This window comes from Neolamprologus brichardi, chromosome 3 (genome assembly GCF_056152115.1).
Source record: "Neolamprologus brichardi isolate AB-2024 chromosome 3, ASM5615211v1, whole genome shotgun sequence".
NCBI classification, from domain to species: domain Eukaryota; kingdom Metazoa; phylum Chordata; class Actinopteri; order Cichliformes; family Cichlidae; genus Neolamprologus; species Neolamprologus brichardi.
In genome coordinates, this window is record NC_142106.1 from 21811303 (window position 1) to 21834205 (window position 22903).

The 22903-nt window shown below is 38.0% G+C and overlaps 5 protein-coding genes across 5 annotated transcripts; 2 read left to right on the forward strand and 3 right to left on the reverse strand.

The window, feature by feature from the left end:
• The first annotated feature begins 631 nt into the window (after positions 1–631).
• LOC148103888 (histone H4-like) lies at positions 632–2392 on the forward strand. The gene is made up of 2 exons (XM_087830484.1): positions 632–687; positions 2095–2392. The coding sequence occupies exons 1-2, from the start codon at positions 632–634 to the stop codon at positions 2390–2392; spliced, it is 354 nt and encodes a 117-aa protein (XP_087686610.1).
• A 402-nt stretch (positions 2393–2794) lies between these two features.
• LOC148103889 (histone H3) lies at positions 2795–4005 on the reverse strand. The gene has a single exon (XM_087834745.1). The coding sequence runs from the start codon at positions 3984–3986 to the stop codon at positions 3576–3578; it is 411 nt and encodes a 136-aa protein (XP_087690871.1). The 5' UTR covers positions 3987–4005; the 3' UTR covers positions 2795–3575.
• A 295-nt stretch (positions 4006–4300) lies between these two features.
• Positions 4301–4717, forward strand: LOC148103890 (histone H2A). Its single transcript, XM_087834841.1, has one exon. The coding sequence runs from the start codon at positions 4331–4333 to the stop codon at positions 4715–4717; it is 387 nt and encodes a 128-aa protein (XP_087690967.1). The 5' UTR covers positions 4301–4330.
• A 2734-nt stretch (positions 4718–7451) lies between these two features.
• Positions 7452–7847, reverse strand: LOC148103891 (histone H2B 1/2). The gene has a single exon (XM_087834784.1). The coding sequence runs from the start codon at positions 7830–7832 to the stop codon at positions 7458–7460; it is 375 nt and encodes a 124-aa protein (XP_087690910.1). The 5' UTR covers positions 7833–7847; the 3' UTR covers positions 7452–7457.
• Positions 7848–16645: 8798 nt separating this feature from the next.
• LOC148103892 (uncharacterized) lies at positions 16646–20765 on the reverse strand. The gene is made up of 3 exons (XM_087834637.1): positions 20558–20765; positions 19502–19861; positions 16646–18452 (listed from the first exon to the last, which is right to left on the reverse strand). Exons 1-3 carry the CDS (start codon positions 20619–20621, stop codon positions 18313–18315), a joined length of 564 nt encoding a protein of 187 aa, XP_087690763.1. The 5' UTR covers positions 20622–20765; the 3' UTR covers positions 16646–18312.
• Positions 20766–22903: the final 2138 nt, after the last annotated feature.

Here is a 22903-nt window from a genome sequence, read left to right on the forward strand (position 1 = left end):
TATAGAGGAAGTAAATGAGCTTTTGACCTCAGCTTTGAATTCAGGGCTTGAAAAAGGAGTATTATGTGACTCTTTCTATGTTGGTCTGATGTGTTTATTATATAAAAAAGGAGATAAAAGTGATATAAATAATTATAGACAATTAACAATAATGAACGCTGATTACAAAATATTAGCTAAAATAATAATGAACAGATTAGAAGATATATTAGACAAAATTATTGTGAAGGAACAGACATGTGCTATAAAGGGTCGCCAGATGTGGGATAATCTGTGCACCCTGAGAGAGGTAATATACTCCAGAAGAGACTCTGACTTTTTTATTCTTGGCTTAGATCAAAAGAAAGCATTTGATTATCTCTCCCATTCGTATATATGGGCAGTTATGAAAGCCTACGGGATGCCGGACAGTTTTATCGCCATGGTAAAATTGTTATACAAAAAATCCATCATACAAGTCAAGGTAAATGGAAGTTTGACTGAACAATTCCATGCGTCGTGTGGAGTGAAACAGGGATGTCCGCTAAGCGCTGCTTTGTATGTTTTAGCCATCAATCCTTTATTGAAACTAATTAATAAAGACACTAATATTAAAGGATACTGTTTTAACGATGGCTATAGAGTGACAGCTATGGCTTATGCCGATGATGTTACGGTTATCATTAGGAACCAGGACGAGTTGGACAGGTTACTTTTTCACCTCAAACAATATGAATTAGCATCAGGGGCAAAATTAAACCCAGAAAAAACAGAAAGCGTGTGGTTTGGTTCCTCATTACAAAAGCCGAAAATAAACATACAAGTTAATGATGAAATGAAAGTCTTGGGAATTTGGATCAACAAAGGGGACCCCTGTTTGTTAAACTGGTCTAAAAAGGAATGTGAAATTAAAGAAGAAGTAGCTAAATGGGAAAATAAAAATACTAACTATAAAGCGCGAGTTAATATAGTTAAAACCCATATAGTATCCAAACTTCTTTTCCTTGCCACCGTTTTTCCTCCTCCTCATAAATCACTTTTACTTTTAAACAAATTGTGTGTTAAATTAATATGGGGAACAAACCGTGAGGTAACGAAACGAACCTTGATGTACAAAAGCAAAGAGTGTGGTGGATTGGGTGCTCCAGATCTCCGCATCACTTTGAGAATTCCGTTTATTAAAAATGTTTTTAGCGCTCTTAATAGGGGAACTCCGTGGATTAGAGGGAATGTAGCACAATGGGAAAAATTAAAAGGTAGGGCTAGATCAAATATACCTTATTATAAGCTTGTTTTTGGTGATGCTACAGAACAATGGAAAGATTTTAACATTAACTGGACACAAGTATGCACTAAACAAGTATATAATACAATTAACAGTAAAAATAATGAAGGACAGATAAAATATAAGGGCGTGGGCGTAGAAGAATACCCGTTAATAGTCAAAAACATCTATGACAAATTAATATCTGAAAATATGAGAGATACGGTGTGGTTGATCTCGGTTGGACGCCTCCCCGTTAGAGCGGTGGTTCAGTGGAGCTGTTACGTTACCACCAAAGAATGTCCAATGTCACGATGTGCCGAAGATGAAACCCTTGAACATTTACTGTTATCCTGTTATAGAACAGTAGAGATTAGACAACAGATGACTAAAGTGGGGTTTGAAATTGAAAACAACATACAAGCTATAAAATATGGTCTGTTTAAAGAAAAAATGTACGACAGTAAAAGACGCCTCTTTTGGCTCATCATGTGTGTCATTAACACCCACATTTGGAAAACCAGAGCCAAGGTGGTCATTGAGCAAAAAATGATAGATAGTGTGGCTGTGTGTAAAAATATTCTTGCAGACCTGAGAAGGAGGAAAACTTTAGAGCAAAAAAAGAATAGCCCTTTACCTTGGGATCTTTTAAAAATATAATTAATGTTAAAATGTTTGAGTACTTTGGGGGGGGGGGGGTAAGTTAACTTTTGTATTAATGTATCTATTGTAAATTATTATGTGTATTGCCAAATATTTTGATGCAAAGTTTTTATGTATTTTTGCTTGTGAATTTGCCATGAATTTTGAAAATAAAGGCTTTAAAAAAAAAAAAAAAAAAAAAAAAAAAGCAAGGGTGGCAAAGGACTCGGTAAAGGAGGCACCAAGCGTCACCGTAAAGTTCTCCGTGATAACATCCAGGGTATCACCAAACCCGCTATCCGTCGTCTAGCTCGTCGTGGCGGAGTGAAACGTATTTCTGGTCTGATCTACAAGGAGACCCGCGGTGTGCTCAAGGTGTTTCTGGAGAATGTCATCCGTGATGCCGTCACCTACACTGAGCACGCCAAGAGGAAGACTGTGACCGCCATGGATGTGGTGTACGCTCTCAAGAGGCAGGGCTGCACTCTGTACGGCTTCGGTGGTTAAACTCATTCGCCATAATCCAACAAAAGGCTCTTTTAAGAGCCACCCACTTCACTTTGAGAGCTTTATTCTGTGGTGGTGGTGTTGTTATTCTCACGGCTTGGACGAAAAACCTGAAAACATTAGTAAAATACTTGCCAGCATTTCCCCACCAACCTGAAGTAGTATGTTATAACATAAAGAATTACCAACTGAGATTCCTAACATATTACCCTCTTCAGTTAGCTAAAGGCTGTAAGATTGAGCTTTTTGTAATGCGTGATTTTCTTCACGACATTACAATAACTGAAATGACCACAACCTGAACTTAAGGGGTTAAAGACCTATTCAACACCACGGTTTAATACTCACTGAGAAAAGTCATAGACCAAACAAAAAGGATAGAAATTACTTATTCATCGGTTTATTTGTAAATGTCTTCCTGCCAGAAATCCGCTTGAAGCAGAAGTGCTGATTTAGTAGGTGTGTTGTGTTGTGGGTTTTTTTTTTTTTTTTTGTGACTGCATGTATTTGGAAGGTCTCACTGTTATTTATCAGGTGACAGAGGCAGCTCTGCCATGTTGTAGCTCGGACAGAGGTGAAGAGGCAGGTCACAGGTGACTGACTGATGATTTAGATTAACTAGTATTTATTATAATTGTCCGGCGATTTTAGTCATCCCAGTATCCTCTGCTGAGGCTGAAAGAAGCTTCAGTGCTCTCACAAAATATTTTAGCGTTACACATTTTAACCGCCTCTGTAAACTAATATCCTGGCCTGCTCGAGGCTGCCGTTTTCTGACAGTTTCAAAATTAGAAATGCTACTCTGAGAGAACTAATAGTGCTGCCTGTTGTGCAGGTTTCCAAAACGTTATTCATGGTTACATACAATTTTAGACTGATGTGGGCCAAAGCCTAGCATGTAACGTTATTATGACGGACACATTTTGAGTTTACTTGACTTTCAGTGACTTACAGGTTTCTTTGAAAAATACTATAATAAATATAAATTTTGTAACAGCAGTCAGTGAATTCCATGTTGATGCTAACTGTAATTTCTGGAATAGAAACAGCATGAATATTGAAGTGAGCATAAGATTCAATTATAAAAACAATACTAATAAAAAAATAATAAAGGAGCGATCTCTTGGTTTGAGTGAGGTGGCTCTTAAAAGAGCCGTTGTTGGTAGGAGAGCGTGTAGCGCAGTTAAGCTCTCTCTCCGCGGATGCGGCGAGCCAGCTGTATGTCTTTGGGCATGATGGTGACCCTTTTGGCGTGGATGGCGCACAGGTTGGTGTCCTCGAAGAGTCCGACCAGGTAAGCCTCGCTAGCCTCCTGCAGAGCCATGACGGCAGAGCTCTGGAAGCGCAGGTCGGTCTTGAAGTCCTGAGCGATCTCGCGGACCAGGCGCTGGAAGGGCAGCTTGCGGATGAGCAGCTCAGTAGATTTCTGGTAACGGCGGATCTCTCGCAGAGCCACGGTACCGGGCCTATAACGGTGAGGTTTCTTGACGCCTCCGGTGGCCGGGGCGCTCTTACGAGCAGCCTTGGTGGCCAGCTGCTTCCTGGGGGCTTTGCCGCCGGTAGACTTGCGAGCGGTCTGCTTGGTTCTTGCCATTATTCCTCACTTTTCTTTCCCTGTGATAAGAGCAGAAAATGTAGCAAACAGAGGAGACTCGCTGCTCTTAAAGTGTGTGACGGGCTATGACGCGGTGCCGCTCCGGCTCGTGATTGGTGACGGGCTCCACGTGGTGCTCAGCAGCGTTCAGAGGAGCACCGCCCCGCCTCGGTGTGTGCTGCTCATTGGAGAAAAGTGCATTGATGTGCGCGCTGCCGCAAGCCTCTCTGCGATTGGTGCGTGCTGAAGCTGCCCGCGCTCTGCGGAAATATAAGCGAGGCTTTGAGCTGATCGGACCACATTTCCTTTTAGTCTCGATACTACGAAAAGAAGTATCTGTCAAGATGAGTGGTCGCGGAAAAACCGGAGGTAAAGCCAGAGCTAAGGCTAAGACCCGCTCATCTCGTGCCGGGCTTCAGTTCCCCGTGGGTCGTGTCCACAGACTGCTGCGCAAAGGCAACTATGCGGAGCGCGTGGGAGCCGGCGCCCCCGTGTACCTGGCAGCTGTGCTTGAGTACCTGACCGCTGAGATCCTGGAGCTGGCTGGAAACGCAGCCCGCGACAACAAGAAGACTCGTATCATCCCACGTCACCTGCAGCTGGCTGTGCGCAACGACGAGGAGCTCAACAAGCTCCTGGGTGGAGTCACCATCGCTCAGGGTGGCGTGCTGCCCAACATCCAGGCTGTGCTGCTGCCCAAGAAGACAGAGAAGCCCGCCAAGGCCAAGTAAACGCCAACCGCTCAGGTTCACTAAAAACAAAGGCTCTTTTAAGAGCCACACACTTCTCTCGAAGCAAACATCCTTCTGTCTGTTACTGTGTCTGTAACAACTTGTGTACAGGGAAATGTAGATTATGCATCTTGATTTATTATCAAATGTACATTCATTCATGTCATCTTACATAATCAAATCCACCTTCAAAATATACTATCATGAGTGCTTAAGCAGTGTCTTTTATTCACAAGACAAAAATAGAGGGTCTTAATATAAACTCAAAATAAAACAAGCTCTCATTCTCTCCTGCTGTGTGGTTAAGGCTCGTGCCTTGTTCAACCTCATTGCTCATCTTACTATTTTAGAATAAATAGGATATCACAAATGATTAGTTTCATAACTATGACTGTAGACTGTCATCATGGTACACCTGCTTGATAATTAAAGCAGTTTCTACGCTCATGGAAACAGAACACGTGGTACATGACACATGTGGCAAGATCACAAACCTTGTCAAACACAATAGGAAATCATAACAACATGATGAGGAGGAGAGGGACAGGTGGAGTTCTTTGGTGCTGCAGGAACTATCCAGGTACAGAGGGAGGAAAATGTGGAGCTGTTAGCAACATGTTCAGCAGCACTGCTGCTAAATTTGGGACATTTTGCAAAGTCACTTACATCTACGCTTAGTCAACCCCTGTTTTAAGGACAGTAGTGGGTTTGAGCAGGATTCGAACCTGGGCCTCCTGGTCTCAAGGCAGCTATTCATCCCATTGTGTTCTCAAAGCATTTCATGCGACCTTAAAGCTCTCAAGAATTACATTAAGTTGCTGAACCCTGACCTCTGACGTGGAAAATTAGTTGGTTTAGCTATAAACTTTGGTGTGTAACTCTGTATGGAGGGAAGAAAGTATTGACAGTGGGGGTCTGCCTGTCGTAAAATGAGTAAAAGCTGCCTCAGCCAGATAAACAGGGAGCCACAGTTACTAGCCTGGGGAGAGGACCCCCCCACCCCCAGACTAAACAATAGAATTAGAGGAAAACTACTGAGGAGGGGGACACAGGGCAGCCCCGGACTCTCCTCCGGCTGGGATATCCAAAGAATTGGTGAGGTCAAGAAGTAAACCTCGAGTCTATATTTTGAAAAAAAGGAATTCCCAGCATCCTTAACTCTACAGAGCTCCATTAGTTTAAATGTACACAAATCAAATTGGTTATGAAATCAGTAATGAAATCAATACATGCTAAAATAAATAGCTGTATGGGTTCAGCTTGGAGTAAAATGTGTCCTTGAAATCACCTAATATCAGCTCACTTGGCCTAGATTTAGTCAGGTAAGGTTGAGTATTTTTAGTGGATTATATTGGCTAGGTATCATTAACCTATACAGTGTACTTCCACTAAAACAGCCAGTGTAGGCTTTCAAAATATAAAAAATGGAACTCAATATTTCATACAGAGATAATAACATGCAACTATAAATGTAATACTTTCAGTCGTATTTGTTGTTTTTTGAATATAATTTTTTAAAATGTAGGTGATAACTTTTAAAGGTGTATTTCTTTTCTTTCTTTTCTTTTTTACCAAGAAAAATCTTCTTTAAAAAATTGTGGAGGAAAAGCATCCCGAGGGAAACCTGTGGGCTTAATATAGTGAACCACATCCTCTAAAGCAGAGAACGTCACAAGTTCAAACTGAATAAAAACAGCAGTGGAAGGGACAGAGGCAGAGGGGTCAGAGTCAGGAGTTGTGATAAGAGCCCTGGTGGTGACAACCTTTTCAATAAAAAAGTTCAGAAAATCATTGCAGATATCAGGAGAAACTTCCAAAAAGACATTCAATGGAGTATTAAGAACCAATGTCAATGGTCCTAAAGAACACACGTGGGTTATGACTGTTGCAAGAAATAATATTTGCAAAATATTCATTTTTTGCCTCTTTAACAGTGTTCTGGTAGCGATGCCAGCAGTCTTTTAGAATTTGAAATGATACATGCAGTTTATCTTTTTTCCACCTCCGTTCTGCTTGACGACATTTCCTCTTAACAGCACGAGTGCTCTCATTAAACCAAGGCTCAGGTTTAGCTTTGGGCTGCCTAGTTTTTGAATATATCTATCTATCTCTATATCTATCTCTATATCTATCTCTCTATCTCTCTCTCTATACATATAGAGATATATATCGAGAGAGAGAGAGAGAGAGAGAGAGAGAGAGAGAGAGAGAGAGAGAGAGAGAGAGAGAGAGGTCTAAATACATATGTTTTCAATTGTGTTATTGAAGTGATCTAGGCAGATTTTTTGGAAGTTCAGTTATATATATATATATATATATATATATATATATATATATATATATATATATATATATATATATATATATATATATATATATATATATATATATATATATATATATATATATATATATATATATATATATAAACATAAATAAACCATTTTTTAACATTAGTAACTCCTTGTGCATAATCTTTGTTAATAAATTAATCAAAGCAACAAAACAAGCTGGAAAGTCGGTTGGGAGCCGAAAGAGCCGGCTCTTTTTAGTGAGCTGAGCAGAATCTCTGAAAAAGCCGGAAATCCCATCACCAATTAACACCACCCAGTGACGACCACATCCGCGATTCAAGTAGTTCACTACATAATAAATCAAATGTTGGACAGTAGAAAGTGTGCTCGTTAGTTTAGTGTGTGGCTCTGAAAAGAGCCGTTGGATTTGACATCTGATAGCCAGTTTATTTGGAGCTCGTGTACTTGGTGACGGCCTTGGTGCCTTCAGACACGGCGTGCTTGGCCAGCTCACCGGGGAGGAGCAGGCGCACTGCGGTCTGGATCTCCCTGGAGGTGATGGTGGAGCGTTTGTTGTAGTGCGCCAGGCGAGATGCCTCGGCAGCGATGCGCTCGAAGATGTCGTTGACAAACGAGTTCATGATGCTCATGGCTTTGGAGGAGATCCCGGTGTCGGGGTGGACCTGCTTCAGCACCTTGTACACGTAGATGGCGTAGCTCTCCTTCCTGGTCTTTCTCTTCTTCTTGCCCCCCTTGCCGGCGGTCTTGGTCACGGCTTTCTTGGAGCCCTTCTTGGGCGCGGACTTGGCGGGTTCAGGCATTTTCTCTCCTCGATACTTTGCAGCAACGAATGAGCTCAGTGACCGAGAGCAGCGCTTTTTATACAGGCTGTATGCTAATACCACTGCGCGGGCCCTCGGATCTCATTGGTGGAGCCGCACAGTGGGCCGGACGTTGTGTTGGAGGGAATTTGTGAACTTTGCTGAAACAAGCGCGCATCTAACAAAGACAGTGTGATTGTTTGATTGTGTCCTCGTTTGCTGACAGTCATTTGTTCTAAATGAGCAGTAAATGTAGAGCTCTGTGTGGCAGATATGGATGTGTTAGTATCAGTATTATCTTCAGCCAACAATGAAATCATTTTAATTACAATTCCGCCTGATTTTGTGTCTCTGTGTTTTTCTCTAGCACCCATGTAACGTGATAGTCAGCACACAGCTTTAAAACTTCACTGAGTTTTAGCTCTCAGTGGAGGTTAATTTACTTCACTGTTTTATTTACAACTAACTTGAATTTAAATTAACATTAAAATACTTTTTTATACACGGAGTAAAGATGGTGGAAATGTGCAGGACGTAGGATCAGTGTCTGAAGCAGCATGTTGTTTGGTATATTGAAAACTCCAGCCTCCAGAAATGATTACATCATCTGTTTTTTTTATATATATATATATATATATATATGTATTTATTCAACTTGGGGGTGCATGTGCAGATTTCCGAGGACACAGCCACGTCAGACAATTCTTTTGTAATGGAAACATAAACACTCATATCGCCGGTAAGTTATCGCAGTCCTAAATTCACAGCAGCTTCTGCAGTAACCTTGGTAACCACAGACCCTGAGCGGATGGATTAACACAGGTCAGACTTTGTGAAATACCCTTCATGTCTCTTCATGTGTTGATGATGTCTGCCTGGGTGTTACCCTGATGACCATCAGTAATACAGTCATACACGCAACTTTATTCCTTTTTCATGTTGGCTAAAAAACAATTTTACATAAATGATATTTTAAAAGAACAGAGACACTCTAATTGCTGACCTCAAATGTGTACGTAGAGTCTGTGTTTGAAGTTTGTTTTTCTGCCTAGTCTTTGCTCTCAAACCTTTAAACAGCAGCGTGTTTGCAGCTGAGATAACAAAAACTCAAACTGTCAGAGCAGGTTTGATCATTTCGGTTATGCATCAGCTGGAATCGCCACGTTTTCACTCAGTGTTATACAGCATGTATTGAAATATTTGTAACTATGATGTGATAAATACATTTAACAGAGTAACACATTAAACAGTCACATTATTACATTACTGAAACATGTAATGTGATTACAGTCTGACTGCTGGAACAGAAGAGTTTAAATATGAGAGAAACACTGCTTTGCTCTTGTCCTGCTCTGAGTCACAGTTTGATTTGAACTGTTGATCCATGAAATGTCGTTGCTTACAGTCAAGGGCCACCATCAGCCTGCAGGCCACACTTTGAGAGCTTTAACTGTCACACATGGAGCTTTAATGTTTTGTTGTTAAGATTAAACTTTGCTACAGTGTAATCACATTTTTATATCCTTATATTTTATGTTTATGTCAGTATTTAGTTGTGTCTTTAAACAGTGATTCAGTGTCAGTTTCATTGTTCTCTATGGAGTTCAGTATTGTGAATAAATGTCCTGGTGGGGATTTGCTCCTACATTATAGATACAATAATGCACAGGTTTACATGTGCAGTATTACAGAGGAGAGGCATCACAGCTACAAAAGCCTCACCAAATACAGGAAATTACAGGATGTCAGAGAAATTAAATCGAGATGAATAAAGTTCCTTTTTAAGAAATTCTACAGGGTGGGCCATTTATATGGATACACCGTAATAACATGGGAACGGTTGGTGATATTAAAGTCCTGTTTGTGGCACATTAGTAAATGTGAGGGGACAAACTCCTCAAGATGGGTGATGACCGTGGTGGCCATTGCACTTTAGTGATTTTAGTTACCGCCTGAATATCAAAACCTTGAGAAGCTGTTTTGTCTTTGATGGTGTAGAAATGTTTACGTCATGTTTATCGTCACACGATGGCGCCACTTTATCAGTAAACTAAAGGGAAAACCCTGATGTTGGTTAAACCACATTGTTTTAAACATTTATAATTATTGTCATGTTTACAGCGTGTAGAAGATTAGTTAGTTAAAATGCTATGATAACATTTCATAACTTTATTAATATATTAACTTAACGAAACTCTCAGCAAGGTAACAAATGGATTTCAGAAACCACTCCACGTTTGAGCTTCACTCAGATAAAAAACGAGACACTCACAGTCATTACTATCTGTCTGTCTGCTCCAACCACCTTTCTGTAGTGAGTAAAAGAGAAAGCTGTTTAAATTTTGAGATTTCGGTTTTTTATCACGGCTGTGCAATGCTTAAAGGTGTCATGTCACTGCAACTCTAACGCAGAAAGTAATGTGCTCAATTACTTATTTATTTCACTTTAGGAGGGGGGGGGTTTATTGGAATCGTCACTTTGTGTAGATAACTCAAACATGTGAGAGTAGTTCCAACATTTGTCTCTGGCCTAAAACTCTTCACTCAGTCCTCTCACTGAAACTGATCGGTGTCGTAGGTTTAATTGGTGCATTAGATTTACAATTATTTTAAACTGGTTTGTTAAAACGGATGTTTTTTATTGTGTGATGTATTGTTTTTTGTTTATTCTTTGATCATTATGGTTGTGTTTTGAAGCTGTTGTTGAACTTTTATTTTTTTCATGTAGTTGCAGTTTGCCTAGTTTGCCCATTCTTTCAGGCTAATAGATGTACACGACCCGGAGGGCATCACGTGAAGAGGACTCTTATTTTATTTTATTTTATTTTATTTTATTTTATTTTATTTTATTTTATTTTATTTTATTTTATTTTATTTTATTTTATTTTATTTTATTTTATTTTATTTTATTACTGAGACCTGGTTTATTTGCAGTGTGTGGCACGCATGCGAACTGACTGTAGTGTTTCTGAAACAGGGTGTGACTATTTGCAGTGCAGTGCAACAGTTTTTCATTGTTGAAAGCAGGGCAGGGGTAGGTCAGTAGGTAGAGTGGTGGCCCCATGATCAGAAGGTCGAATCCACTGAACAGCTACCCTAAGGTACCCCTGAGCAAGGTACCGTCCCGTCACACCGCTCCCCGGGCAGAAATGATTAATGAATATTGCCACTGTACATAACGCCTCTGCTCTGAGCCATAATGCAATGAATGTCAAAAAACAGACGGCCTCTGAAAAAGACACATTCATAACTGTATAACTCTGTCAAACAGGTACAAACACACATAGCCGGTGTTTGCTTTGAAAAATTGGCCCCTGTTTAGTGGTTAGAAAGTTATTCAGTTTCAGTGCAGAATGAAACTGAATAACTGCAGAGACTGAATCTTGTTCCAGATCATGCTAAACACAGAAAACAACAAATGATCCTTTTTTTAAATTTAAATTCTTATGTATGGTCATAGGAATCTGAAATTGATCGGCAATAAAGAGACTATTCATTAATTTTACACAAAAACAGTTTCAAGTTTGTTCCAGTGATGTGATCTGTATTTCTTCTACAGCTCCTGTGAGAAGACAGAAAACATCCAATGGCTGTTGTTTGTCCTTTCTATAAAGATTTGAAAACAGTTCAGAATATTAGAATGTAATAATGCCACTAATATTATAGTTATAATAAGTTATAATAGTTATACTAATAATATATAACCCCTCTTCTGTTGCATTGTTCCAAACGAGGGTGTGTTACTTTTCATCCTGAAAAGGAGACCTAGACATGTCTCTTTATTCTTATACAGTTTTCGTTAGTAAAGTTTTACAGTGTTATATTAATATATACATATATAAAAAAATTGTTCTTCGTACATTAATCTTTTTTTTTAATTCCCCAACTACTATTTGGCATAAATAACATTTCACTTTATTTTGTGTGTGTTATTCTGTGCCAGATCTGTCTGGTTCAAAACCTAACGTCATGTGCACATGGAGGAGGAGCTTATATGTATATCAATATAGGGAGATAGTTATGCTTTTAAAGTTATGCTTTTATGCAGTTTAAAGGTTCAGTCTCTTCATTAAAATACTCTCTTGTTACAATTTCTTCTTTTTTCTGCTCCTTTTTACAGACTTATTGTGTCCTGAGTTGTTCTTAATCTTCAATCAGTGATTTCCGGGTTCATCACAACCACATCGACATACAACCCCATTGTTTATCTAACAGTGCTCTCCTGAACTAGATTCACTCTTGCTAATCTAAATGAGACTGCCACTGCATTATTAAGTGCTGTCAGGCAACATTCAGTCTTACTAGGTCTAACTAGATGACAGTGTTTCTTTTTAACTTGCAATCGCTTTGCCTTTTATTCCAGTTTAGTTTTAGCTGGTTCGTTATGTTTAAAAATCAAATGTAGAGTAGATTTTGGTAGATATCAGTTTCATCAGTTTCCACAATGACACATTCATGTTCCAAGCACTCGTTTAAAATGGTGGCTCCTCTCTTCCTGTTTCTGCCATGGTGATTTGTGGTATCAGTTTCATTGATGGCATTCTTTCTCATGCACAACGTTAACTCAGGGTGAAGATATTCAGAGTAGATTAAACTAAAGTTGATTAGCTTTTCCGAAGTCAAAAACATACTGCAGGTCTTTAAGGTGGCTGTAATAAACAATTTTTAAAAAATCTCTTGACCCAGCTTAAAACGTGCCATAGGAATTAAAGGTCTGAATTGTACAGTCCAATTTCTTCGTGTAGTCTTCACAAAATAAGGTTAATTATGGAGTCCTACATGGTTTCAACAAGTAATTATGTCTCTGTAATCTGTGTGTTGCAGGGGATTTGTGCACACACACATAAGGTTCTGTAAGAGAGTGAAAAGAAAGTCACGAATATGTTTAGACATATGTTTGCACAGGAAATAAAAATCGTCAGATTTGTAAAGGTAAACTTAAAAAACTTTTGATTAAATCACAATTCAGGTTTGGATGTACACATTTGTAAAATAGTTTTCAGTGTGGACAAATTGCTTTGTATTGTATTGTATAGTATATATGTGTCATGAAATGTTACACACACTGTACACATTTGTGCATATTAGCTTATGAATAGAATAACAAATTACTTCCTCCTGGGAGTAATGAAGTAATGTACTGCATTACTTATAAGAAAAGTGTTCTGTATAATACATTACTTTTTTTGAGTAATGACCCCAACACTGATCAAAGAGGGGAAATATCTCTAACGGAAACATTTAACTACTCAACATGCAATTAATTTGCATGAATGTAATGAGTTTGATATGCTGTTTAGAGATTGTGGTGACAGTGAGCCAATGAGAATTGATAAGAAATCACATCGATAAGTGATATCGATAATGGAATAGGAATTGTTAAATTCCTATTAATTCCCATTGCTGGCTATCAGGTCCTGGAGGGATGAACTGGTTAGCTTGTGGCAGGTCGTAGGAGGGAAGGTGGTTTTGGGACAAGATTTCTGGGAGGAAGAGAGAAGAGAGATTCTTTGGGCCCCTTGGAAAACAGATTTAAGAAAGACCAGAAACACCATATGGCAAACAGAAACAAACCCCTTTAAACTAGGAAGCACACTAGGAGAGCCATGATTACTAATTGGCTAAGCAGACGCTTTGGCGAAGAGAGGATTCCTGAACTGGTTCTTATGAACTGGCAGAAATCCTTTCACTGACTGCTGCAGGTGGATTGGAGTTAGATCATACACTGGCCAATATGAACTTAGCTGAGAGCAGCAGGCTGTGTAAAAATGCGTTTCCATGTTTGCAGTCAGGTGATTTGTATTTGGGCTTTAAGCATTTTCAAACTGTGAAGAAAGGAAACACTTCAAACTAAAATGTAAATAATCACATTTTGATATCCAAATATTGCAAGGCTTGTCAATACTAGCCAAGTTTGATCATTTACCTGCTGTCTTCATCCTTAAAGGAAAGGTATCCACATCAATCAAACATTTGAACAAACAATCTTGAACAAATACTGAATGTTCAGTGTTCGTCATTGTAAACACAGCAAAAAAATTCACACAAAATACCTAACAACAAATTAATAATGAAACTATTAGTTGGCACTATTGGTTTTGAAAAACAGTGAGAGACGGTGAGTCAGGTAAAAACTAACTTCTCAAACTAAATGTCCCTCCTGCTGATGCAGCCTTGAAGACTGCTTCTCTGTCAGTTTCATGTTTAAATCTCACTAATGTCTTCCCCTCGGTAAACACCAAAGCAGACACATTTTGTTCAAATGCTTTGAAAATAGGCCAGATTTGTATCTGATGTTATGAGATGCAATTATAGGTTGTGTTTAGGACATGCACACTTTAGAAGTAAGTTGTTTGTCTTAGACGCTATTGGACGAGCGGTGTTAAGTTTATTTATAATCAAACTGTCTTCAGTGGTAAATGACTTAATTTGCTCTTTTATTTTTTACTGTATGCATATAATTGAAATGCATTTACATTTATAATATTAAAGCAGTAAACACAAAGTATATTTTATTAAAGCAATAATAAACAAGTTAATCTACATAGAAAGGTCATTCAGTTCAGTTCAATTCAGTCAACTTAAGACATTTCACACTTTACGGTGAAGACCCTAAAATACTGGAGACAAAACTTCAACCCTCAGCAGCCTGAGACTATCACGGCATAACTAAGGTTCACGGTCAGCTGATCTAATGAAAATAGCAATGAAAATGTATGCATGCCTCCTAATGATATTACCCAAGGGAAGCATGTATAATGTATATAGAACTTATTCAATCAGTTTGCAGCCAGAATGGAAGAAGTGCAGCTGAGAAAGGTCTTTTCACATCTGGTGTAACAGATCAACCAGTTAATCCAGTTAATCCAAAGACACAAAAGGAACACATGAATTAGTCAGGCATCAGATATTTTGTTTTCTTTATGTTCATCCTCACTGTAAATCTGTTTCAAACTTACCAATGCACCAAATTTAACTTTTGAAAACATATTAACTTATTACTTATTATTCTCCTTCACAGTGAACGTGTTAATTATTTTGTTCATATTTTCAGAGTTTTTGGTCTCTGATGAAAAGAATTATATGCAAAAAAGTAAAAGTGCTTTGAAATGGATATAAATATATACACAGTAACATTAGAAAACTGTTCAGAAGACCAATTTGGGTAGGCAGGTTTGTGTGTGTGGGTAGGTGTGTTTGTAGGGGGGAAATGTAAAAATGACACCTAGTGTGTTTGAAAATGTAAAACCAAACAACAAATTTAACGTCAAAATCTAAAAAAAATATGTTTCAGTCAGAATTGAGAACTTGACATAAACAAATGGTCATATAAAATAAACTTACATTGTATTGTAAGTCTATTGTAGCTAAATACTTAAACATATTGTTTTAAGAGTTTGTATTTAGTGTGTTTAAAAACATATGTGTCGCTTATTCACTATGTAAGCTTTGTATGGTTTTAAGGATTTTGTAAAAAAACAAAACAAAAAACTTTAAAGGATACGTATTCTGGTCATTTCCAGCTTCATAATGTTAATTTTAATTTCAATTCAATTTTATTTGTATTGCACCAAATTAACAGTCAACAGGCAAGATCTGAAAACTGCTGTTCACAAACGATGCCCATCTAATCTGACTGAGCTGGAGCTGTTTTGCAAAGAAGAATGGGCAAGGATTTCAGTCTCTAGATGTGCAAAGCTGGTAGAGACATACCCTAAAAGACTGGCAGCTGTAATTGCAGCAAAAGGTTGATCTACAAAGTATTGACTCAGGGGGCTGAATAATTACCCACACCCCACTTTGCAGTTATTTATTTGTAAAAAATCTTTGGAATCATGTATGATTTTTGTTCCACTTCTCACGTGTACACCACTTTGTGTTGGTCTTTCACCTGGAATTCCAATAAAATTGATTCATCTTTGTGGCTGTAATGTGACAAAATGTGGAAAAGTTCAAGGGGGCGAATACTTTTGCAAGCCACTGTACGTTTGTCTTGTAACCGTTTCTCTCTTGTATAATGACACACTGAGATCATTACACATATAAATTTAGTTAGCTCTCATGTTTTCACAAGTTTATTTATTTGGTCTTCATCTTGTATTTTTAAAGTGGCTCTATTTTGTTTTTCCTTATATAATGTTGTAGTGATGGAATTTCATGTTAGACATGGCCAAAGTTTCAGAAAATGTGGTCAGTATAAGTATAAATAAAGTAAGACTGACCAACCCACCTACTGTTTAAATACTTTTACAAGCCACTGTAAATCAGAGAATAACGCTTTTGGCACACAGACTCTGATATCGATAGTGTTTTTCAAACTGTATATTTGAGGTTTTCACCTTTAGTGCTTTGTAACATAGTCATGAAAATGATACGTGTTAATACGCACCAAAAGAGTTTTTCTCCTCTTCATTAGTAAATAACAGAGTTCCTCCTGGCTCAGATTTTGCATTTGGATGGTGACTACATGCATAAGGAGACAGTCTTATCCAACCAAAGTTAAAAGAAACTAATTCTCACTATTTGGTGAACAGAATTTGTACTTGAGTAAAAACTGTTTCCACATAGTTTCAATACAAATTGTTTGATTTTTTTCTTGGCTCTGAGAAGAGAGAAAAAAAATGTGCACAACCCCGCACTAACACAAACACTAAGAAAATCAGTGCGCTATCAGTCTATCCACTTTATAGTGCATCCACATCATCTCCACACCCCAACAAAATTGATGACAGATCAGGTGTCAGTGAGTAACGTTGATGCATTTTATTTAAAAATAACAATTAAACAGACAGCTTAGGCTAAGGTATGTTTAGGTAAACCTCCACAAAAATGTGGATTTTTCAATTCCCATGTAGTGCATTGCTGTTAAACCTTGCCTCCAGTTTTGCTGGTAAACATACATCAGTGAGTTAATGAGAGGTGATGGAATAAAGGCCTCACAGTGAAACAACAAACAGATCTAACACTGGAATTAAGACCTGAGAGATATAATATGGACCAGGTTCAAGATAACCTGACTTTCTTTATGTTAGCTTGTTTAACAAAATCTAAAACCCCAGTCAGAGACAAAAATGTTTATTTTGAGTTATTAACGACAACAAATAAGGTAAGAGAGCATCTCTTTGGTTAGTCTTGTGAATTCTTGAATTAATATATTAATTTATTCAGTCCTGCGGTTTATTTCTAAATGAAACTTTAAACTGAATGCTCTTAATCATGAATACGTTCAAATATGACACTGTCTCATATCTAATAAGGAGACTAAAAACATTAAAAACTTTTAATAAAAAAAATAATTTACTGATTCAGGATCCAGATTAATAACCCACAAAAAGAAGAAGTTGTACTTCCTCCAGGGAAAATGATTTTGTGTTTAGCTTAGCTCCCTTTGATAAAGCACGAGGTAAAACATATTCTACTAACTCAATCCCACTTCATTGGACCTCTCTGGTCACAAAAACAACTTTAAAAAAAAATCTTCATTTGACAGAGTCTGGTGGAGCTTTGACTGCTGGCCAGGAAATCCCAGTTAATATTAACACCAGCCTCATTACAGAAAGAGCTGAACTGTAATGGATGACTGTTTTAAACGAATGCAAACGGAATAATATGAGGTAGAAACAAGTCAAGGGAAAAAAAGAACATTCATCAAATTACTGATTCCAATCAAGTCTTTGTCATGAGCTGCTGAGCAAAGTGCATTCTTCTTAAGATCAATGATGGATAAACACTGATTGGTGAACTTCATAACACTAGTTTGCATTAATGACAAACACCAAACTATTTTGACCATGTTGAGCTTTGAAGCAGAGCTGCAAACCTTTATAAAGTCTAAACTGTGCTATAGAAGAAAGTGGTTTGCAAACAGAAACTGATACAAAAACACTTCTATGTAAACTGAATGAGCTCCAATGAGCACCAGAGTTAATTAGCAGCATATTTTTTACTCCTTCAGTACAAAAACGTAAACTATACGTAGTTAGTATTAAAACTGTAACAAAGCAGCTGCTTCCCCTATTAATTTCAGTTTATGGTTAGCATTTGTGCTAACCACACATGGTACCAATGAATAACAATCCACCTAGGATGAACTAACATGTTTCAGATTTGGGATAAATAATGTTTTTGGTAAGGTGATGATTAAACTTGAGTTTTCCACATGTTTTAGTCTAAACATAACAATATGGGATGCAGCAGGTCAGGATGGAAAAATAATGGAAAAATCATTGAAAAAAAACCCCCAAAAAACTTGGGAATAAAGGTGCAAAAGTTCTACTTAAATACGGGAGAACTCAGGATGATGTAAGTGTGCACTGCTCTGTGGTACAGCTCTGAGAAATTTCAACAATACTTTAAAAACAGTCAGCAGCCTCATTATGGTCAGAGGTGACCTCAGGAGTGATCTGTAATGAGGCTGCTACTTCACATAAATACAATTTATATATATATAAAAACAAATGATTTTACAAATACAAATTGATTATTTACAATACGTTAAAATCAAGTAATGCAGGGGAAGTGCAAGAATCACCGCTACAAATAAACCCAGAGCTAAATAGAGACTGATCCTCTGACGGCTCTCTGGTTTCAGTGTTTCTGTCTTCGGTTTTTCAACAGCAGCTGTAAGGATATTGAACAAGTATGAGTTACAGGATCATTAAATGCAAATTTCTGAGAACAAGAAAGTGTTATTAATGAAGGTGAAGTGTTTAGTAGCTTAAAAAAAAATTGGTTTGAAGAAGCAGATCAAGCACTGGACTTCCACAACTCCACGTGAATTTTAGCTTTACTCTGTTTCCTTGTTGTGTCAAAACAATTTCCCAAAACCACCAACTGGCCGCTTTGTTCATTACGTCTTGCGGACGGCCCCTTCCTGTTCCAATATGACTGCACACCAGTAAACAAAACAAGGTCCATAAACACATGGATGAGGAAGTTACTGATCTTACGGCCGCTGATCTTAAGTGGGCGGGGTGAGCGAAATTACACTTTTACTAAAAAGCCATTTAACCACACAAGGCAGGAGTTATCCCTCTCCATCATCAAAGCTTTCATTACTGTAGGAGCCATATGAGTTGTTCCCTTTTTAGATTAAGAGGGTTGGTTTAAATGCACACACTGTATTGGTGCACAGGTGTGTTAGGTGATAAATGTGGTTGCACTCACCTGTTCACCTCACATGATGTTGATGAGCAGAAAGGTAGGGTGAGCATGAGGGGCTGCAGCTTGAGTCATTTTGATGCATTTTTTGTATGCAACTTTTAGATTAATGCACTAATTAATGTCATAGCCAGATGTTGTAGTTTGGCATAATAATTGGTGTAATGTTTGTGGGTTGCATTCATTTTTGTTTGTGCAGTCTGTGCATTTGTATCATGTTTTGATCCCACATACTGATTTTGTACAGTGGACAGTACAATGTGAAATTAAGTTTGCACCTTACTTGTAATGACATAATTGTAACTGTAATGTGACTACTAAACATGCTACATTAATACATTATTGAACAATATAAACGTATCACGTTACTTTGTGTTATAGCCAAGAGATGCAAAATTGTCCCTGACTGAAAAGACACACACTGATTTAGTATCCCTTAATTATCCAAGGCTTAATATTTGTTTACTATTTAGTTATTGTGTTGGATACCAACAGTGATGTCATCTTACCTGTAACATTGAGGTCACATGTTTTGGAACTAACTTCTTTGTTAAGGACAACGATGCAGTGATACGTCCCCGTGTCATTGAGCCTGAGATCAGTTAAGACACATTCAAGTCGTCCTTTCCTGGCGAGCTGTGGATCACACTGCAGTCGTCCTCTGTAGTGCTCATCTGGATACACCTCAGTGCCAGTCTTACTGTTATAGAAGAAAACCCGTGTTTTCCTTTTCAGATTCATTAGGTCTATTTGTAGGAGGTCAGGAGGCCTGTTGGTGTCGAAATGGAGCAGCCATGTTATTGTGATGTTACTGTTTTCTTCTGCTTTGTAGACCTTCTGTTCTTCACTCATCGTGAAGTTACTTTGACCTGCAGGAGGAAACAGACACAAAGTAAGTGAGGAATTATAAAAGAGCCCAAAAGAACTCAATAAATGAGTACAGAAACAAATAATGGACAAATTAAGCCCACTGACAAGCTCAGGATATAGACTGCTTTAAATGCTCAGGTTCAGCTCAGTGTTTAAAGCATTTTTTTAAAAAATCCTAACTCCACTTCTGAAAGGGTTTATCTTTACAAGGTGAGCGGGAGGCCCATTATAACACAAATTCACTTCTAAAAAAGAAAAATTGGAAATAAATTTTTAAAAATGTATGTAAAAAGCTACAATGTTATCACCAGAAGATGCCTCACGGAGAAGAGACAAAAAAGGATGATAATTAGCAGCTTACAAAAAAAACCCAGTGTCAAAAAATACAAACAAGGAGATAGAAGGCAGCATAGTTCCACTTCTGCTATTCAAGCTGCAATACTTTATTCTAAACATGATGAATGGTACTAGAGTAAATCTTCTGTAATAAATAAATAAAAGAAAATAAGATTTTTTCTAATGATTCTTATAAGTATAAGAACATTTCTGTTGACATAAAATACAAAATGTACAGTTTTGATGCCACATATCATATTTTCTGTAGCAGAAAGCCTTTAAAATTCATTTTAATGACTGTATTAAATACTATTATTTTAATATGTATATAGTAAACAGAAACATTAGCAGCTACTCACCGACTACAGCACAGTAGAGAGTCACTGTTAATGCGGTGAGGAAGAGAGCTGTGCAGCCTGGCATTCTTCATTGAGCCCTAAAGTGTGAAACCGCAGAACGAGAACATTGAACTACATCATTATTTAGAACATTTATTAACTGAGACAATTAACTCATCACAGCTGCAGTAGATAATTTAGATAATCGATTTTCTCGATCTACTGCAGCTCAGATTATCAGCTGTTGTCTGAATAATTCATTCTGACACGTGTTTTTTTTTTTTCTATGAGTAGAAAATAATGTAGGCTTATACTGCTACAAATGTAATACTACTACTACTACTAGTAGTCTTGGTTTATCTTAGAAACGTGTAAGTTGTTTGAGGAGTCACTTGAGTAGCTTATATTTCTGTCATAAGTTTCATGTTTAATAATGCTGCTTTGTTGCACGGTTTCTGTTTGGAGACGTCTGGCAGAACAAACAACAAACCGATAAAGCTCGTATTTTAAGTTTCCTGTTTTACCACCATGCGAAGGGACTTTACCTCGTTGGTGCTGCTGTGTGTGTGTGTGTGTGTGTGTGTGTGCAGGTGTGCGTGGGTCGCGGGGGAGGGGTACTATGTGTTGCAACGAATGACTATGATGTAAGTGTACAAAGTGTGTCAGTCTTGTCAGCCCACTAGCCCAGACACCGACCAAACGGCTAGCCCCTGCCCCAGATGGCGAACAGAGAACGGGGGTGTGTGAAGACCCCACGCCTCACTCCTCCTCACTTATTGTTACTGCTAATGCAAATTAGCGCAAATCGAGAAATGCAAACCACTATTTCTTTAGTTGTGTAGATGTTTTCGTGTTCCAGCCGAATCTGCTTCAGAAATTATTTAGTGCGTTTGAAGTCTAATATGGATTTAATTCGGCTGAATGTTGTCGATGTGTTTCTGTTTTTATGCAGCAGCCCGGACCAAAACTAAAAACTGTGAACAAACATGTTGGACCTATTTCTGATCTGAAGATGAGTGCGGGGAAAATAAGGAGATCGCATAACACTGAATGATGCAACAAACCTCTGCAAAAATGTACTTACTGCCGTGTCTTTCTTTCCGCAGAACCAACGCGGTCTCAAATACAAAAACAAAACAAAACTTTGATCTCTCTCCCAAAAGGTTTTAACCGGATATCTGCGGTAGAATCCACATTCCTTCATCTCCAGAGCTCAGACTGCACGTCAAGTTGCACATGGCTCCAAACGCGGAAGAAATCAAAGGAAAAAAAAAAATACGCGGGTTATGGATGAGAATAGAATGACGCAAAGGACACCGCTTCCTCGTTTCTCTATTGTCAAGTCAAGTCATCTTTATAGCACAGTTAAAAGACATCAAGTGTCGTTCAAAGTGCTGGACAGAGGGATAATATAATAAAAACAATATAGATAAGATGAAAACATTGTAGAAAAATTGTAAGACATCCATATGTGTACATGCAAATATGCACTGTTATCTTTTACAAGTAAAGCACCGTCTCATGAAAGCTTTTCGTCGTTGTTTCCTTAAAAAAATGTTTATATTTGTGACAAAAGTGTGCAAAATGCCCAACACACGCAATCAAACACGATCTGTGCAGCGTGATGAACGTCCTCTGTTTTAAATGTATTAACTGAACAATCTGCAACAGAGTTTGACAATATTTTAAATAATTCTTTATTTTTTGAAAAGTGTTTTATGTGCTACATTTACAGCTCACCTTTATGATGCTCCGCAACAGAACAGACTAATAAACACATTATTCAAATCAAATTGTTCTCCTGGTCCATTTTAGATAAAATCTAAAAGTTAACAAGTAATTAATTTTATTCAATTTGTATTTGTCACATAGACAATCATACATAGTACGGCATGCAGTGAAATGCTTGTTGCTGTGCAATGCCAGACCATACAAAAACGAAACGAAACTAGCAATAAATGTATATAATATACAAATGTAATACTAATACAAATAATAATAATCTTGGTTTGTCTTCGAAACTTGTAAGTTGTTTGAGGAGTCACATGAGTGGCCTATATTTCTGCCATAGGTTTCATGTTTAATAATGCTGCTTTGTTGCTCACGGTTTCTGTTTGGAGTCGTCTGGCAGAACAAACAAACCGATAAAGCTCGTATTTTAAGTTTCCTGTTTTACCACGATGCGAAGGGACTTTACCTCGTTGGTGCTGCTGTGTGTGTGTGTGCAGGTGTGCGTGGGTCGCGGGGGAGGGGTAGGGGAGACCGGGGATAGTTGTAACATTTTTGACATTTCTGTCTGTAAATTGGAGCTCTTTTAAGGTAGTGGATTCAAAATGTAATGCAAAGTATTTACATGTCTCGGCTATT

What these genes read in the sequence shown, in the direction of transcription:
- LOC148103889 (XM_087834745.1), bottom strand. Translation starts at nt 3,986, where the DNA reads ATGGCAAGAACCAAGCAGACCGCTCGCAAGTCTACCGGCGGCAAAGCC.
- LOC148103891 (XM_087834784.1), bottom strand. Translation starts at nt 7,832, where the DNA reads ATGCCTGAACCCGCCAAGTCCGCGCCCAAGAAGGGCTCCAAGAAAGCC.
- LOC148103890 (XM_087834841.1), top strand. Translation starts at nt 4,331, where the DNA reads ATGAGTGGTCGCGGAAAAACCGGAGGTAAAGCCAGAGCTAAGGCTAAG.
- LOC148103892 (XM_087834637.1), bottom strand. Translation starts at nt 20,621, where the DNA reads ATGCCAGGCTGCACAGCTCTCTTCCTCACCGCATTAACAGTGACTCTC. An exon ending in TCTCTACTGTGCTGTAGTCG is followed by an intron (nt 19,862 to 20,557) that starts GTGAGTAGCTGC and finishes TTCCTCCTGCAG; the next exon opens with GTCAAAGTAACTTCACGATG. An exon ending in ATGTGACCTCAATGTTACAG is followed by an intron (nt 18,453 to 19,501) that starts GTAAGATGACAT and finishes ATATCCTTACAG; the next exon opens with CTGCTGTTGAAAAACCGAAG.
- LOC148103888 (XM_087830484.1), top strand. Translation starts at nt 632, where the DNA reads ATGGCTTATGCCGATGATGTTACGGTTATCATTAGGAACCAGGACGAG. An exon ending in AACCAGGACGAGTTGGACAG is followed by an intron (nt 688 to 2,094) that starts GTTACTTTTTCA and finishes AAAAAAAAAAAG; the next exon opens with CAAGGGTGGCAAAGGACTCG.